The sequence below is a fragment of the Mastacembelus armatus genome, chromosome 9 (genome assembly GCF_900324485.2).
Source record: "Mastacembelus armatus chromosome 9, fMasArm1.2, whole genome shotgun sequence".
In the NCBI taxonomy this organism is placed as follows: Eukaryota; Metazoa; Chordata; class Actinopteri; order Synbranchiformes; family Mastacembelidae; genus Mastacembelus; species Mastacembelus armatus.
The window spans coordinates 8,227,892-8,243,817 of record NC_046641.1 but is presented as its reverse complement, the minus strand read 5'-3'; the positions used below and the strand labels follow the sequence as shown (position 1 = coordinate 8,243,817).

Genomic DNA, 15,926 nt, shown 5'->3' with positions numbered 1-15,926 from the left:
TATATTGTTCCAGGTAAGAATTTCTCAAAGTACAGAGACATTTATATCAACAACATCTTCCTCTATTTCTTTTCTAAGCTCATTTTCTCAGCTTACTTGGTTGACATACGCATGACATGTTTTACCATATTTCCAATACCATCAAATATATAGTGATAGTGATAATCCGTCTCCCACATGAAGGAAGGGGTGCTCACCACTTTGTTCTTCTCGTCCACATAGGCTTCGTGAAAGAGCAGGTTAAGGTCAAAGCAGGGCTCATTTCAGACCAAAAACATTGGCAAAATTGACATTTAGTTAACTGACATCTCTGGTAAACAGAGGCCTCTGAAAGGATATGTATGGCTCACGGACATTGTGGCGTGCACCCATGCTCTTCACAGCCTGCACCATGTTTGAGTTGGGCCAGTTCCCCCAGCGAGTATTTTCGTCACGCTCATAGCCCATGGTCACCTCGATCCCGGGCAGCACACGGCAGGCCAGCAGTGGAGCCATGCTGGCCAGTCTGAAACAGGACCAGACAGTCAGCTGAGGTTTATATATGAGAGTGTGAAAATAATTGCTTTTCTCTATTGGACATGAGCAGTTCAAAGAAAGAGACAGGCTTCTCAACATCATAAAGCACTGGGACAGCAGAACTGAAGGTGACAGCTGTTTGTTGACATCTCTCCTGTTATTTTCATTGTATGATTGACAGAGACAGAAACATGGGAATGGGCTGAACATCTCCTTGCAGCTTGAACCTGAGCAGAGATACATTCAGCCAAAGTGAAAGCATCTTTGTGGTGAGGGAGTGCTGTGCCTTTAAATAACACAACACAGGAGGTATATTATACTTGGTATTTATTGAAGATTTTACTCAACAGTTCAGTCCAGTCACAATTTATAGTCTATATAAGGCTATGGTGTAGATTTTGGTGTTTGCACGTCAACAAGTCAACCATTAACAATGGCTGTTCTGGTTGGACCCTGAAACTGAAGTAGCCAACGTTCATTTCATCACTGACACCTGTTCCTTTCCTATTGTGACAATTCAAAATAGCTTCTGTGAAAAGGCCTAAGACCTACAGAGCTGCAACTGTGCCTTACTTTCTTAGACTAGAAGAGAAATAGAGGATTGTCATGGTATAACTGAGATATCAGGCTCATATATAAGACTAGTGAATGCATTTTACCCAGACTTTAAAGGCACTGCACTTCTGACAGCCACAACCCGCCAATAGTAAAACTCTACTTTATGTTCTGCAGAACTGACTTAGTGAAGCTTCATGCAGTATAGTGAAAACACTGCTGCCAGTGATGTAATAGTAATAGTACACATGATAGAAAGACTTGAAAATTAGAATTATAGATCATGTTTAAATAGTGATCTGTGTAATAATCCACATGCTGTAGAAGATTATAAAAAAGTATAGAAATGATAAGACAATATACCCTATTTCTCCCTTATACTTTATAGTAAATATGCCACTGACATAGTGAAGCTAATGCATCAGGTAGATCTTTGACCACAGACATGCAGTTCAACCACTTTCATGAAAAATGAAAGTGTTTTTTTAGCAGCATGACCAATTGTTAATGCACCAACGATTTTAAAGAAATAGTCTTATCAAAAACACTCATGATATGTTGTTCTGCTGAGGTATAAATTCACTTCAGTGTGATAAGTTTTTGTTTTTATTTTTGACATCAAATTATTGCCTCAAACTCTTTATAGCCAGTATATGGCAACAGGAACAGATTATACTGGCGTTATCCTTTAAACAATGGCCAGATCAAGGACAAATAACCATGTGTTGTCATGGTGACAGCTGCTTCATCCTCATCTTCTTCCTCCTCTGCCTCCAGCTTCACTCTTTAATTCCCATAATCCTGCGTCTTGTCATGTCAGACTTTCCATACTGAACCTGGCCACCAGGTGCCCCTCACATGACCCCGTCACCTGCTGCCCCTCATTAACTCATCCATCCCCGTGTGCCAGCAGACGGGAGCTTTCCAACAGATCACATATGTCGGCTTAGTGTTGGAGCCTTTGTTCTGACCTGCCTACTTTAACCCAATGGATGACTTAGTCTGGATCGGACTACTTTCTCACTGTAAGCTTTCCACTCTAGAGGATCCTTTGACTACATGTGCGCTTCATACTGTCTGCTGAGATCAATGAGAGCACATTTTAGATAGTTTTACTATTGTACATTACAAGTGCAGATTCCTGTGTAATCAAGAGAGTTTTGAGATTACTGGTACTGTCACTTTAGTGGTAGGATATGTGGCAAAAGTAAAGTTTATAGAAAATGCTGGACTAAGTATTTGCAAGCAATTCAGTTGATGCTAAAGGTCAAACTACCAATGCATCAGCTTCTGCCAGTAATAAGATAATATTTCATTAAAACTTCATAACAGACCCTGCAACATTTTTCATGCAAAATGTGTTAATATAATAATTAGATTTTTTTTCTACAAACAGCTCACTGACATTTTGCTTTCTACAGCTGCTCCAACGCCCCAATTCCATTACAGGGATCATTCAAATCTCATGTGTTTATCTAGACTAATGTAATCTAATGTAATCTCATTTAAAGTGAAGCGAGAAGCAGTGATAGTCTGCAGTTTTGCCTCATGTTTAAGTGATTGTACAGCAATAGAAGAAAAAAACACACTGCTCCCTTCATACTTGACCCTTCTGAATATAGTGTTGCTCCTTCATTACTGATAGATTGAATATTGACAAAGCGATACATACCCAATAGGTTTGCGTGAACGGTGGAAATCTTTAAGGACTCTTTCAACGTCATTTTGCAGCTTGCAGTCTTTGCCGTCCTTTGCAAAAGACGATCTAAGGAATTGAAATTTATATACAAATATGTGATCAACCTTCATCATGCATAACTCATTTTACTCATTTTGGATTACTTCATATTTCATTGTTCCTCACAGATTCTTGACGATGCCGTGGCCTCCAGGAAAGATGACGCCGTCAAAGCTGTTGACATCCAGCTTAGACAGGTCGTGCATTTGCATCATTCCCTGACCATGACTGAAGCGAGCTGACTCCATCATCATGTTCCTAGGAGATGGCCAGAAATGATCAATAATGTTATGTTGAGAAATTGGTCAAGTTACATGTGTATACAGACCAAGTGAAATAACTGAATTCTTCCATATGAAAGTGCTTCAGTGTGTCCTACCGGTTTTCACCAGATGCAGGTTGTTTTCTCATGTGGTCGATCACTTGCATCTGCTGTTGATTTGGAGCAAACATCTGGAAACGAGCGCCGTTACGGCTCAGGTGGTACATGGTGCTGGAGACAAGAGTTGTGAGTTACAATCTTTGCACTGTGACATGTCAATGCAATGATATGTGACATTCCCTCTCTGAGTGATACTCACTATACTCCCTCATGGACATCAGTCCCATCCCACCAGCCACAGCCTGAGAAAACCTGAAATATGTTGAGATTCACAAACCAAATCACAATCACGCCCACACACTGATATTTTATTTACCTTTTTTAGTCTGATGGTGTATTGATTTGTTCACTTACCACTGCAATATTGGTATTTCCCCAGTTGCCATAGTCACCGTGGTGAACAAAGCAGGCAGGCTGGCGAGAAAGAACAGCCAGTGTTTGTTTTGACAGCAAAGCCCTGGTTGCCAGCATGATTGAGCTCCAATCTCACTGTTTTAGGAGGACAAAAAGCAGTTTACCACTCAGCCTGTGAAGCCTTTTAATGGTTGAAATATTGATCTTGCTGTGGCTGCCCCAATATATACACACACCACCAGAGCGTGGCTACGTGACGTTTCCCTGTAAGCTCTATTTTCTGAGAAGTGTAATCACTTCTTTGCCTTGACTGACCTATTCCCCTCCTGAACACCCTCCCTCAAATAAACCTTGTTTATTTATCTGATTAACTTAAGTCATTTGGATACAGATTGACACTTCAGCTTTGGAGAGTAATCTAAACATGTAGTGCATTAACCCAGGAAATATCCTCACCTGTTTAAAACTTACAATTATTCTTTATTGTACTGTGTTGTATCTGAGTGAAGAACACAGCAGACATGTTTAAAATGTGGTTTTATATTATCTGTGAAGTTTGGAAACTGTTGCTTGCTGTTTGTTTATAATGTAGCAAAGGATGCGATGCCCTTTAAAGTCCATTAGGTTGTAAGGCTCTTACTCGCTGTAATGCCATGCTGCACCCACAATGTCTAGACAGTAGGCCCAGAAATACTCTGGTCAGACGGAAACGTCAAAGCCAATATACTGTTAAATCAAAACTACAGATCCATCCTATAGGCTGCATATGGAGAAAGACAACTGCAATTAGCGAAGAGCCCAAGATTCAGTGCCGAGTGAGGGATGACAAAGGTGAAGCAAAATATGGCATTTAATTTATTATGACCACTTCTTATGTATAAACAATATTTACATACTGGTGATGAAAGTATAGCAACGATTTTGGGGAACTAACTGCAGAAAAATCATGTAAACAGAACAATATACAAAACAACTACAATCACATCAATCACAATTTCAAGGCGCAGCTGGAACCTTGTGTGAGATCTTCCCATAAGGTTCTGCCTGCACGTTTAAAATTTGCACACAAAAACTCATGCAGAGAAATCACATACTGAAACTATCACATATGGTAATCACAAAAGTACAAATAATTTGTTTTAATCAAATACAGGAAACACAACACAATCAACTTATGTGGTGGGGTTTGTGTCAATAAACGCCCCCCGGCCCCCCAGACAAACACGTTTCTCCATGTTCTCTAGCTTTCAACGTATAACATGCCAATCTTCTTTAAAACACCACAAATCCTATGTGTGACAATTGTGTTATTTCAAGTACAGATTGTGTTTAAAAAAACAAAACAAAAAAAAGTGACATCTACAATGCAGAAGAAAGAAAATAAGACAAAGCACACACCGCTAAGTAATAAATAAGGTCCATTTGATACTGTATATAAAAGAAATGCCTAAAACAATCTTAATATTTCTTTAGTTTTGATGTGTAAGTAAAATAAAGTAGGGCAAGCATATCAAAAATTAAATCTAAATGCTGCTCATCAAAGCCCCGTCCACATTCAACCAAGAGCAAAGCAACCGGTGAATCTTGACCAGCTTCAGTAATTAGTGTTGGTCAGATGGTGGCGGTTTCATTACTTGAGATGAACGCTCCTTGCAGTTTAGTTTGCTTTACATGTAAGGACCAAATCCTAGAAGCCATTTACATGCAAATCACTAACAACTTCAGTGGTGAAAGAAAGAACTTTCTCCTAAACCACTAAAGAAAGCTTTCATGCACCCAAGCATTGTCAGTCAAGGAATTTGTGCAGAAACTGTGCACGATGTTCGTGAATAGAGAGTATTTGCAGAGAGATCCATTTGATAAAGAGTGGGGTCTGCTCATAGCTGTGCTGAGAGAAAAGCATATGTTAAGCAAAGCCACTCTGGCAGCATTATGGCGTGTAGGCAGGCGGTGGCTGAAATTGATTAGCAATGTCATAATCAGCAGGAAACGTTTCACTGCTGTCCTCCATCTCTGAGAGCAGCTCTAGAGCCTGCTCCTCCTCCTCGGTGGGGTAGTGGCGCAGGAGGTTTGCGGCTGTGGCCAGGATAGAGGCTCCGCCTGCACCCGCCACCAGGTAGAAGCTTATGGCGAAAGTGACGTATATGAGAGACCCGTGGTACTTTTTGTGTTGCTGCTGTAGCGACAAGATGAGCTCCGAGGCCCAGTAGCAGAACCCTATCACCGTGGCACACTGCAACACTAATAAGAGACAAGGAAACAAGGTTTGAGTAGGCGAAAAAGACAAACTGACAAACTGAAAAATAATGACAGTGTGACAGATTAATACCTGTGAGAATATGTGCAAATGCGTATCTGCGTGTGATCTTCAGTGCAGGGTGCTTGGGTCCAAACACATCCAAGAGGAAAGCAGTGAGACTGCACAGGATGCCCAGGAAACAGAAGGCAGCGATGACCCTCAGCAGCAGGATGGTCTGCGGGTTCACACAGTAATCTGAAGGGCACAGACATCACACAGCATTACAAGTCAGCTACTGGTCTTTGCTACCTGCTCTTGTGGGCTTGTGCTGGTCCTCACCGTCTAGAAGCTTGGGGTCAATGTACCCCAGGACATCTGCAACCCCCAGCTCTTGTCTGGGACAGGTGCCTCCGTGAACCCGGAGCCAGGCCGGTTCCGCCAGAGCTGTACACAGCGCCGTGATAGACAGAGCTCCGGGAAGCGCCGACACCAGGCTGCGCTCCGGCTGCTTGGGCAGCGATGTGCCCCCTCTCCTCCTTCGGCCTCCAGGGACATTAGAACCCGGTGGAGCATACATGGTGGTCCGGTCTCCTTGTCGATATATAAGGCAGCAATAAACGTCCGTACCAGCGGTAAGGTCAGAAGACTGTCTCACTAAACACAGGCTGCTAGTCCGTACAGCTACCGTGGACCTAGCACTCGGTCCTGTGGTATCTGACGCTTCTAAAAAAAGCCGAAGCTAAAACAAGCTTCCTGGTGAAAGAGGGAGAGAATCTGACCGACGGGCTCAGTAGACAGACGGCTTTCGGGCCTGCTAGCTCTGTTGTTAGCGTGTCAATGCTAGCTTAAGGCGAACAACGGATATCGCCAATTGTCCTACAAAAATAAACTTAATAAAAACAAATAAAATAAACCTCAAACTATGAACTAATCTATCTATATACCCCGATGAAAAATTACCATAAACTCGGTACAAAAAAACAATGACAAACCAAAACAAAAGGCAGCTTACACTGGCTTCCTGTAAAATATTGACTTCCTTGTTCACGCCATTCTTCTTCGTGGCGTCAATAGACCGCAGTGACGCTCAGTGCTCCCACCTAGTGGTGACACCTCCAAACAACAGCCGCAAATAAGGTGTTAGGATTTATAGTATAGAGGAGAGAAAAGAACAGCAACAATAAACAGCAAATAGGGGGAGCTCAGTGCACCAATGGTCCTCAGACAGTCTAGGCCTATATCAGCACAACTAAGGGATGGTTCAGGGTTACCTGAAGCAGGCCCTAACTATACGCTTTGTCGGTTTTAAGTCTAGCCTTAAAAGCACAGAGAGTGTCTGCCTCCTGAACCCAGACTGGGAGCTGGTTCCACAGGAGAGGAGCTTGATAGCTAAAGGCTGTGCCTCCATTCTGCTTTTGGAAACTCTGGGAACCACAAGTAGACCTGCACTCTGAGAGCGAAGTGCTCTATTGGGATATTTTGGTACTATAAGGTCTTTAAGGTATGGATGTACAGTCGGTAAATACATTAAATCTTTAGCTCAATAAGAACAAGCTACAGATATACCGTATTATCCAGACTATAAGTCACACCTTTTTTAATCTTCTATCTTGTACTGCAACCTATATGTGTATACAGTTTTTTGTTGAGCCGCGAACCTCTGCTCCTGCTGCCTAGCAACCTTCACAGCCGTGTTAAATTAATCGCTAATGATGGATCCAGAAATTTGTTTTCTTGATTTATATTATTTTTGGTAGAAAATGGGATTCTTCGTCGCCAGTGTCAGCGAGCGATGTATCTCATTGTGTGGCATTACTTTTGGCCAACAATGTTGTAGTATAGTTGTTAAACGTAGGTTGTGTGTTGTTTAACTGTACTGCCTGTTGTTACAGTGGTCAACCACTAGAGGGAGTTGATAGTCTTGACTTAGAGTTATCCTTAACAAGAAGAAGAAGAGACGCAGATTCAAGATGGAGGTTGTTCCCTGCCAGTCTTAGATACTGTTAAGAGACATGGTATTAACTGGAGTTGACAAGTAAAGTTATACAACTGAATTGGGCTATCAGAGTCTTTGTGGAGTTAAGATACTACATATTTTGGCGACGAGGAGGAAGACGACGGAGAAGTCAGCGTTAGACTGTCGAGTGAAACCACACGCTGCACCCCCCCCCCCCCCCCCCCCCCCCCCCCCCCCCCACGCGCACTTAGTGGCCCGTCGGCGCGGTAGGAAACCGCTAGCTGTGACCTGACGAAGAGAGGAAAGCTCCAGTATGGCAACTATTGGCACGGTGACTCCGTATGATGCTAAGTTACAGTCTTGGGATGAGTACTGCGAAATTCTTGAACAGTTTTTTGCAGCTAACGAGATTGTTGATCCAGACAGGCAAAGAGCCATTCTAATCTGCGTGGTCGGAGCACCCACATATAGTTAATGAGAAACCTCCTCAGCCCAGAGAAACCTAAAGACAAGACTTATCAGCAATTGGTGCTGCTATTGAAAGATCACTTTGATCCCAAGCCAAGCGAAATAGTGCAGAGATTTAAGTTTGACTCCCGCATGCGCAAGCCTAATGAGTCAGTAACAGAGTTTGTAGCTGAATTGCGGCACCTTGCGCAAGACTGCAATTATGGTGGCACACTCCAGCAGATGCTGAGGGACCGTATTGTGTGTGGAATCAATGATGAACGAATCCAAAGGCGTTTGTTGGCGGAAGAGAATCTGACTTTTGAAAAGGCGCTCTCCATTGCAGTCTCAGTGGAAGCAGCAAACAAAAATGCCCAAGATTTACAAAACCCCAATACCAGTGTGAAATGCTTCAAAGTAAACAACAACGCAGAGGCACCTGGGGCGAAGGGAGAGTCTGCTCCATCCTGCTATCGCTGTAATGGGACCAAACATGTGGCAGCTGAATGTAAATTCAAGCACGAAAAATGTCATGCCTGTGGAAAAATAGGCCACATTGCCAGAGCCTGCCGCAATAAGAGTAAAGCAACTCATAGAGGGGACAAGAAAAGGGCAGGGCAATGGCACAACAAAAAGCAGGCTATTCGCCATCGGACTCATAAGGTTGAAAGAAATACATGTGAAAACTCCAGTGCTAGTTCTGACGAAGACACAGTGACATTAGGATGTTTGACATACAGATTAGGGAAAATGAAAGAAGAGCATCTCAGGAGTATAGATCCCTACTCAGTGAGATTAAAAATAAATGGCAAGGTAGTAGCCTTTGAGATAGACACCGGCTGTAGTCTTTCCATTATGAGCATACATGCGTATAGGACTGTGTGGGATGAAATAGAACAGCCCCCTTTAGAACCTGTTGGGGTCAAACTAGAGACATATACTGGCCACCCAGTTAAGGTAGTGGGAGCAGCTTGAGTAAAGGTTTCGTACCTAGGTCAAAACAAGGCATTGCCTCTAGTGATAGTAAAGGGAAAGGGCCCCAATCTGTTAGGAAGAGCTTGGATAGAAGCCATGCACTTGGATTGGGCGGAGATAAAGCATAGACATAAGTTAAAGTTAGTCCAGCAAAAGGGGCAAACGTTACACCCAACAAAAGAGACACTGCAGAGTGTACTGGATAGACATGAGACAGTCTTTAAAGATGAGTTAGGGACACTGAAAGGAACCAAAGCTCATATTCACGTGTAGGGTTAGGGTTAGGGTTATGCCACTCCCCGTTTTTTTCGGCCGAGATCTGTCCCCTATGCTATGAAGGCGAAGGTAGATGAAGAGATTGATAGGCTGCTAAGAGAGGGTATTATTACACCGGTAAAGTACTCTGAATGGGCAGCCCCTGTAGTACCTATACTTAAACCGGTAGGATCAGTCAGGTTGTGTGGAGACTACAAACTGACGGTAAACCAGGTGTCTTCGCTGGAGCAGTATCCAATACCGCGGCTGGAAGATCTCGTCACGGCACTGTCGGGAGGAAAGTTGTTTACTAAGCTAGATATGAGTCATGCCTATCAGCAGCTTCTGGTGGATGAGGAATCCCAGAAGTATTTGACGATAAACACTCACAGAGGCCTGTTTACCTACAGCCGTTTGCCTTTTGGAGTGGCTTCTGCACCGGCCATATTTCAGAGGACGATGGAAGGCTTATTGCAAGGCCTCCCTATGGTAGCAGTCTATTTGGACGACATACTAGTGAGTGGTGCAGACGAACAATCTCATTTGCAAAATCTGAATGAAGTGTTAACCAGAGTAGAGGAAGCGGGATTAAGGCTAAAAAGAGCCAAGTGCACGTTCATGCAAAGCAAAGTGGAGTATTTGGGACACATAGTGGACGCAGAGGGCTTGCGACCCGTAGAAAGAAAAGTGGAAGCTATAGTGGAAGCCCCTTCTCCTACGAATGTAACTGAGCTTAAGTCATACTTAGGACTGCTGAACTACTACAACAAATTCCTCCCAAACTTGGCAACCTTGTTGACACCCCTTCACGAGTTGTTCAGACATAATGTTTCCTGGGAATGGGGGAAATGTCAGGAGGAAGCATTTCAGAAATCGAAGGCTCTGTTGCAGTCAGCAGAGTTATTGGTCTACTACTCTGCTGACAAAGAGTTACTTTTGTCGTGTGATGCATCCCAATATGGAGTGGGTGCTGTATTGGCGCACAAAATGGAAGATGGTAGTGAGAGACCACTGTGGTTCGTTTCACGGACAATGTCACCTGCAGAGCGGAGGTACTCTCAGCTAGATAAAGAAGGTTTGGCTGTTATGTTAGGAATCGAGCGATTTCATAAATATTTGTACGGGCATTCATTCACTATACTGACGGATCATAAGCCTCTCATATCACTATTCCACCCTCAGAAGCCCATTCCCCAGATAGGATCCCCCCGAGTTCAGAGGTGGGCTCTGCGTTTGAGTGCCTATGCATACAAAATAATCTATAAGCCGGGAAAGCAGCATGCAAATGCTGATGCTTTAAGCAGGTTACCGGTGCCAGAGACAGTTTTGGACAATGACAAAGAACTAGTATTGATGATGGAGGTCTTGGATGATTTGCCTGTGGATACCAAACAGATAAAACGCTGGACAGCAAGAGATGTCATTTTGTCACAAGTTCACGAATACATTCTCAGAGGATGGCCTCCTAAAACGGAACCCCAGTTTGCACCTTATTGGCAACGAAAGTGGGAACTGAGTGTGAAAGATGGATGTGTAGTGTGGGGATCACGAGTCGTGGTGCCTGAAAGAGGGAGGAACCACGTATTAAGGTTGCTGCATCAGGCCCACTCAGGCATGTCCAGGATGAAAGGTCTGGCTAGGTCTTATGTGTGGTGGCCTGGTATGGATCAAGATGTGGAGAGAGAGGTCAAATTATGTGAGGAGTGTAACAAATACAGCAAAGCTCCACCAGCGGCTCCACTGCACCCCTGGGAATGGCCTGAAATTCCTTGGTCTAGGATCCATGTGGACTACGCAGGTCCTTTCTTAGGTGAAATGTTTTTGGTCATAGTGGATGCTCATTCGAAGTGGCTAGACATTTATCCTACAAAGTCTGCTACTACACATGCTACCATAGAGAGATTACGGCAGAGTTTCAGTGTATTTGGAATTCCAAAAATCCTGGTCTCTGATAATGGAACATGCTTCACCAGTTCGGAGTTCGAGGCATTCATGGCAAGGAATGGCGTTAAACATGTAAAAACTGCGCCGTTCCACCCCTCTTCAAATGGACTGGCAGAGAGGGCAGTTCAAACATTTAAAGAAGGGATGAAGAAAATGAAAGGTGACAGTATTCAGACAAGGCTGTCACGTTTCCTGTTCAGTTATCGCATAACCCCCCATGCCACGACCGGAATCAGTCCGGCGGAAATGATGTTGTCAAGGAGACTGAGATCCACTTTGGACTTGCTGTTACCAGACATTAATGCTAAAGTTCAGCAGAAACAGCTGAAACAGAAAGAGGGTCATGATACCTCTATAACAGTGAGGAGTTTTGGTCTGGGCGATCTGGTATACGTTAGGAATTATTCCTATGGTCCGAAGTGGGTCCCAGCTGTGGTTAAGAATGTTTCAGGTCCACTGTCATATTCTGTCATTCTGGGAAATGGCCAAACCTGGAAACGGCATGTGGACCAAATAAAAGCTCGAGGGTTGGTTACCGCTCCTGAGAAGGAGCCAGAGGAAAACTGCAGTCGACAGGAGGAGGTGGTGAGGTCGCCCGGGATATCCCCTTTGGTATCTGTACAACCCAGTGACAAGGACAACAAGGTGATCACATCACAGGACTGTTCTAGCTCAGAGAGCTTTCCTGTGATCACACCTCCACCAGGGCCACCCGACATACCAGTGGTGCGACGTTCAACTCCAGTGAGACATCCTCCCTTACATTTAAAGGACTATGTGAGATAGATTGGACTTGTTACAGTTGAGAAATTGTGATGGTTTAATCTACTTTTGTTGTTTTTGTAAGTGTTAAGTGAGACTTTGTTTTTTTATGAAGGCAAGTACTGGGGACAAATGCTGTTCAGGTTTTGTGATGTGTTTGTACTGCCTGTTTAAGTAGTACTGAATAAGGTGGTTATTCAGGCTTAGGGGGGAGGAGAAGATGTAGTATAGTTGTTAAACGTAGGTTGTGTGTTGTTTAACTGTAATGCCTGTTGTTACAGTGGTCAACCACTAGAGGGAGTTGATAGTCTTGACTTAGAGTTATCCTTAACAAGAAGAAGAAGAGACGCAGATTCAAGATGGAGGTTGTTCCCTGCCAGTCTTAGATACTGTTAAGAGACATGGTATTAACTGGAGTTGACAAGTAAAGTTATACAACTGAATTGGGCTATCAGAGTCTTTGTGGAGTTAAGATACTACAAATGTAAACTTTAGCTAACGTTAGTTTACTAGTGTTTTTAATGACTTTAATGTGGGTCACCTTTCGCAAAGAATTTTGGGATATGTTGTGCTGTGAAGGATACATCAGTTGCAGTTGGACAAGGGAAACGAGTTTCTAATGTTTGTGCCTTATGTGTTGCTTTTTTGTTCAAATGTTTTGACTTTTCAATTAGATATATAGATAGATACTTTATTCATTCCCTATACGGGAAATTCAGATTGTCCTTCTATTTCTATCAAAACAAGATTAAGATTGTGTTGCAGTGCTTTGCCATGGGCTGATACTGTTTCAGTAAAAGCCCAATGGGATGTAGTCACATGAACGTGAACTGTTCTGTCAGGTTTTTTTATTATTTTTTAATTGTGGTGAATGATAGTTTGTTTGGCCATGAGTTAAAGTGGGACCAGTTGTGGATTGGTACTGAAGTTGCAGTTTAAAAAATACCACTGCAATTCATTCATAATTTTGCAAACATTTATTTTTAATCTAACAGAACTAAATGGAGTTAAAGCACATCAACACAACACAACACAAATTTAAAAACTGAAAATACAGTAATATTCTGGCAGCTGTGGTGCTAGAAAAACTGTAAGTAATATTGCCATCTCATAAAAATACAGGAATCAAAATAATGTTTGCAGCTTTAATCTTATGTATGTGTGTGTATGTTTTTTTTATGAATACACACCAACGGATAAATTAGAGTCACCAATCAAACCTGTGTTTGGACTGTGGGGGGAAACCGGAGCACCCGGAGAAAACCCACACAGACAGAAGGTCCTGGGTCAACTGGGATTCAACCCTTTCTGTGCTGTGACAGTGCTAACTCACTATATGAAAAATTTGCTATATTTTTATGAGATGGTCCAGTATTTTCTGCTGCTAAGAGCTGCCAGATAATAATCTTTTTACAGTTTTTTGTTTGGTTTAGTTTTACAGTCAGAGCGTTTGAAGACCCTGGCCAACCAGTTCTTCTTCTTGGACTTATTGTCCAGCACTTCCTTCAGTCTGCTGTCAAGACTGGTCATCCTGGAGCACATGTCTGTTTCTCTGTCAGACCACTCCTGCTGTTTCTCTGCCAGGGTTTGCTGAAGTGTGTCAGTAGCTTTCTGGAGTGAGGCCTTCTCCTCCTGCCACTGTTGGAGATGAAGCTGCAGCTGCTCCTCTGCTTTCTTCTGGGCTGCTGCCACTTCAGCGTTGAGTATTTTAAGGTGCTCCATGTCCCACTGCTCTCTTGCCTTCACTAGGTCGTCTTCTAGCTGGCTAACTCTAAATTCGGCCTCCTTGAGCCCAAAGTTCTTTGTCCGAAGCTCAATCTCCAGTTCCAGGTTCCTTGTCTCATTTTTCTGTCTGAGTGTCTTATCAGCAATCAGTTTTTCTTTGAGCTGCTGCATTTCCAGCAGAAGAGCTTCCTTCTGCTCCTGGTGTTTGGCCGCCTCCTCAGCCAGGTCCTGTTGGAGTTGTGTGAGCTGTAGCTGTGTCTCTGAGACAGGACCATGTGTGCTCTGCTCAGGCTCCTCAGTCTGCTGCTCCTGGTCTCTGTGGGTTCTGAACCAGTGGTACTTTGTTGGAGTTGCTTTCTCCTTCTCAAGTGGTGTCAGAGTCAGTGCTTGTTGCAGCAGCTGCGTTTGCAGCTTCTGTATTTGGAGGTTGACTCTCTCGATGGATTCAGCCTTTGCAGACTGGATCTTCTGGTCTTGGTCTTGATCTTTGGAGTTGCAGGGAAGCTTGATGGCCTTCTGGATCAAAGTCACCTGTTCCTTCTGCAGGTTTACAGTGAGATCCATGATACTGTTTTTCAGCACCTGAATCTTTCCCTGTTTCTGCTCCTGTTGTTGGGTATTATCCTCTCCGGAATGGAGTTTGGCCGTCCACTTCTCCAACACTTCATAAGCCTTCTGCAGTTGCAGAGCCAGCTCAGAGATGTCGCTGTCATTGGTCTGGGAACCTCTTGTGCACCGAGTTGTCCTCTCATATACACCGGTGTTGATGCTTGGCTGTTGTAGCATCCGATTTTCCATCTCCACTTTGGCAGTGAGACTCGCAATTTTGTTTTCGGCATTGAACAGGTCACGCCGTGCTTCTTCCAGGTGGATCTTCAGCACTGCAATGTGCTTCTGTGCAGCTATTACGTTGCAGTCAGACTGGTGCAGCCTGCCCTGGTAGTCTTTCAGCTGCTCCCTTAACTGAGCATTTTCTGCCATCGGGTCTCTGACTTTGTCAACCTGACAGCTGAAGTCTTTGCTGTTATTCATTGTGACTTTAGGGTCTGTGTTTTGGTTCGCCTCCACGTTTCTCTTTACGTTCGAGTTTGGTATTTTCTCCGTCGTAGCAGTGACACTAGATGTGTGTATACTGACAGTGAGGTACTGACTGAGCAATGAGAATGTCCCTTTATCCCTAAACCCCATTGTGACGTCATCAAAGTCAAAGTATTCAGCATTCTATTCGGAATTTCCCCGCCACAATTTCCTGTTTACATTTTAAAATGAAGTTTGTTGGAGGTCAGTCAGAATTTTAACAAACGCGTGTACGTACATACGTAATCTACGTAGAGCGTAAAACGTTGGGCCTAGCCGAATTGTAACGACTTCCTGATTGCGTCACCAGCTTTTCCCGTCCATACCGCAGGGGAGTGTTGCCAATTTAGCGACTTTTTTCAAGAAAAGCGGCTAGCGACAAATCTAGAGACTTTTTGGACAAAGAGCAACTTTTCAAATGTCACCTGTACTGTTCTGCGCCAGCACGTGGATGCAAATATGAGGTGATGGCGCCATTTAGCTACTTTCCATTGAAAATAGTTGGCAAAGCCGCATCTGAGACGAGTCATTAATGTTAGATGGCGCTGTTGACTCAGTCGAAGATAATATGATACTGCTGAAAAAATAATGTTCCCACAAAACTCTAACTCCTAGTGTAACAAAAGTGAAAATGCCGCCTAAAAGAAAGAGCATTTCTGCAAATTTCAAAGTGCAGGTAATAAAGTCTGCAGCTGAATCAAAGTTTGAAGTGTCAGCATTCAGACAACCTGAGAGAGGACGAGACACTGTTTCATCTCCCTCCACCCCGATGTTGGCGAAGTTGTTTATGTTTGACACGTGAATTAATTCAGTCATGCATATTTGCTTGTTGTTATACCTAGCCTAAATTCTTCATAGGCTAATTTTGCTGTAAGTATTATAATTACAAATGTGACTTGTATATTTTTTTCTGTTCAACAAGGCTGATTTTTACGTAGCCCCTTGGTGGAAATAATTTTTTTAGACTTTGTTTTTTGTTCTCTCGCAGTACTTTTGCATT

The 15,926-nt window shown here is 43.4% G+C and overlaps 3 protein-coding genes across 3 annotated transcripts; 1 reads left to right on the top strand and 2 right to left on the bottom strand.

Moving 5' to 3' along the window:
* Positions 1 to 25: 25 nt before the first annotated feature.
* gatd3l (glutamine amidotransferase class 1 domain containing 3, like) lies at positions 26 to 4,234 on the bottom strand. The gene is made up of 8 exons (XM_026322050.2): positions 4,186 to 4,234; positions 3,546 to 3,680; positions 3,391 to 3,443; positions 3,189 to 3,302; positions 2,936 to 3,067; positions 2,744 to 2,836; positions 340 to 505; positions 26 to 227 (listed from the first exon to the last, which is right to left on the bottom strand). The coding sequence occupies exons 2-8, from the start codon at positions 3,660 to 3,662 to the stop codon at positions 93 to 95; spliced, it is 810 nt and encodes a 269-aa protein (XP_026177835.1). The 5' UTR covers positions 3,663 to 3,680; positions 4,186 to 4,234; the 3' UTR covers positions 26 to 92.
* A 143-nt stretch (positions 4,235 to 4,377) lies between these two features.
* tmem127 (transmembrane protein 127) lies at positions 4,378 to 6,861 on the bottom strand. The gene is made up of 3 exons (XM_026322563.2): positions 6,124 to 6,861; positions 5,875 to 6,039; positions 4,378 to 5,786 (listed from the first exon to the last, which is right to left on the bottom strand). The coding sequence occupies exons 1-3, from the start codon at positions 6,359 to 6,361 to the stop codon at positions 5,476 to 5,478; spliced, it is 714 nt and encodes a 237-aa protein (XP_026178348.1). The 5' UTR covers positions 6,362 to 6,861; the 3' UTR covers positions 4,378 to 5,475.
* A 1,354-nt stretch (positions 6,862 to 8,215) lies between these two features.
* LOC113138436 (zinc finger CCHC domain-containing protein 9) lies at positions 8,216 to 9,733 on the top strand. The gene has a single exon (XM_026320868.2). The coding sequence runs from the start codon at positions 8,216 to 8,218 to the stop codon at positions 9,161 to 9,163; it is 948 nt and encodes a 315-aa protein (XP_026176653.1). The 3' UTR covers positions 9,164 to 9,733.
* The last annotated feature ends 6,193 nt before the right edge of the window (positions 9,734 to 15,926 follow it).